At 67.6% G+C, this 1,613-nt stretch overlaps 1 protein-coding gene across 1 annotated transcript; it reads right to left on the bottom strand.

Annotated features, from left to right (window-relative positions):
• Positions 1–1,058: 1,058 nt before the first annotated feature.
• Positions 1,059–1,607, bottom strand: AURANDRAFT_69307 (hypothetical protein; the record flags this gene model as incomplete). Its single annotated transcript, XM_009045070.1, has 1 exon — positions 1,059–1,607. One exon carries the CDS (start codon positions 1,605–1,607, stop codon positions 1,059–1,061), a length of 549 nt encoding a protein of 182 aa, XP_009043318.1.
• Positions 1,608–1,613: the final 6 nt, after the last annotated feature.

Genomic DNA, 1,613 nt, shown 5'->3' with positions numbered 1-1,613 from the left:
GAGGCGCGCACCATGAAGCCGAAGAAGGGCGCCGACGTCGGGCACGTCTCCGTCGACAGCACCGTGATCATGAGCTCCTGCGGCGGCGGCGGTGAGGTAGAGCGGGGCGCGGCGCGGGCGGGGCGAGGCGGCGGGCCGCGCGCGCGACGAGAGGGTCCGGGGCGTCCCGGGCAGCGCGTCGGACGCCGGCGCTCGCGGGCAGCATCGTGCGGCGACGACGGCGCGGACGGGGGGCACAAGCTCGAGTTGCCGCGGCCGCACAGGCGCAGCACCCGCCTCGACTGGGGCGGGGGTCCAGCGTCATGGAGGCCTTCATGGTCTCGCCCGAGGGCGAGCGCGTGCCGCCCATGCACTACAACAACCGCATTCTCATCGACATCGAGCTCGACGAGGGCGAGCCCGAGACCGCGACGCCCAAGCCGCCCCCCCTCCGACGGCCCGCCGCCGCGCGTCCCGCACTCCGCGGTGTCACGGAATCCATTTGCCCGGCCATCGTCAAGGAACTGCTGTTTACCCGCTGCAAACAGCAACCTCTGTGTCAGCTTTGGCTTGACCGTAAGGTCCAGGCTTGTGACGTCATCCCACAACCTGTGGATGACACTAAAACGGTAAGAAGAAGTCCCAGAGGATCTTCTTGACTGTTCAAGTTGTGGGTATGCGGGACATATGGTAGCGCCTGTCTCTCAGCTTGAGGATAGCATTGTTTACCCAGTCAACAGCTCTGGTACCCCAGGGATAAAGGCAAAACCGCAACTCAAGTCTGCATCAACAGGGCTATACAGAAGAGTCGTGGACCTTAGCAATACTCCGTATGCCAGGACGGCCGGGCGCCCTCGACGACGCGGTCCTCGACCGACGGTTCCATAAGGTCTTGCCCTTTTGGGAGGAGAAGCTCGAGCAGGGCATGCTCATGCCCACAGACTTCGACGGCGTGGCGGACGACCACGACCGGGATAGATAGCGGCGTCGACTGCCACAGCAGCCTCATCAGTCACGGTGTTCCATGCTATCGCAGCACCCTTGGAACCCCCGAGGACCGGCCCTTACGCGCCCCCCCCCTAGCGTATGCGGTCGCGGTCGCCCATGTCCTCCCAGGGCCGGTCGTCGGCGTCGGACTTGGTCACGGACCCCTCGTCGGCCTTGGCCGCGGCGACGGTCGCGCGGCCCGCGTCGGCCGGGAGCGGCGCGCCGCGGCCCGGCGTCCGCGGCGTCTTCTCCTGCTTGATGACGGCCATGGCCGCGCGGCCGCCGTGGGCCGCGTAGGCCTTGTTCGCCGCGGACGCCGCGGACGTCGCGAGCTTGAGCTTGCGCTTGTCCTTCTTGATCGCCGTGTTGAGGCACGTGACGAAGCCCGTCTGCGCGTGGCTGAGGAAGGTCTCGAGCTTGTCCTGGAGGGAGATGTAGGGGTTCGTGTTCTTGTAGACGGCGATGGCGCCCAGCGCCTCGAGGAACTCGGGGTAGATCATCGACTCGCCGCCGCCGCCGACCTCCGTGGACCCCGCGGAGTCCTCGCCGAGCTGGACGTCCTGGAAGACCTTGCGCGCGCTACCCGCGGGGAAGTCGTGCTTCGCGTCGGCGGGCGTCGTCACGACGCGCGCGTCGCGCATCATGCG

This window comes from Aureococcus anophagefferens (assembly GCF_000186865.1).
Source record: "Aureococcus anophagefferens unplaced genomic scaffold AURANscaffold_1347, whole genome shotgun sequence".
Classification (NCBI taxonomy): Eukaryota; class Pelagophyceae; order Pelagomonadales; family Pelagomonadaceae; genus Aureococcus; species Aureococcus anophagefferens.
This window is presented reverse-complemented; position numbering and strand designations above follow the sequence as displayed.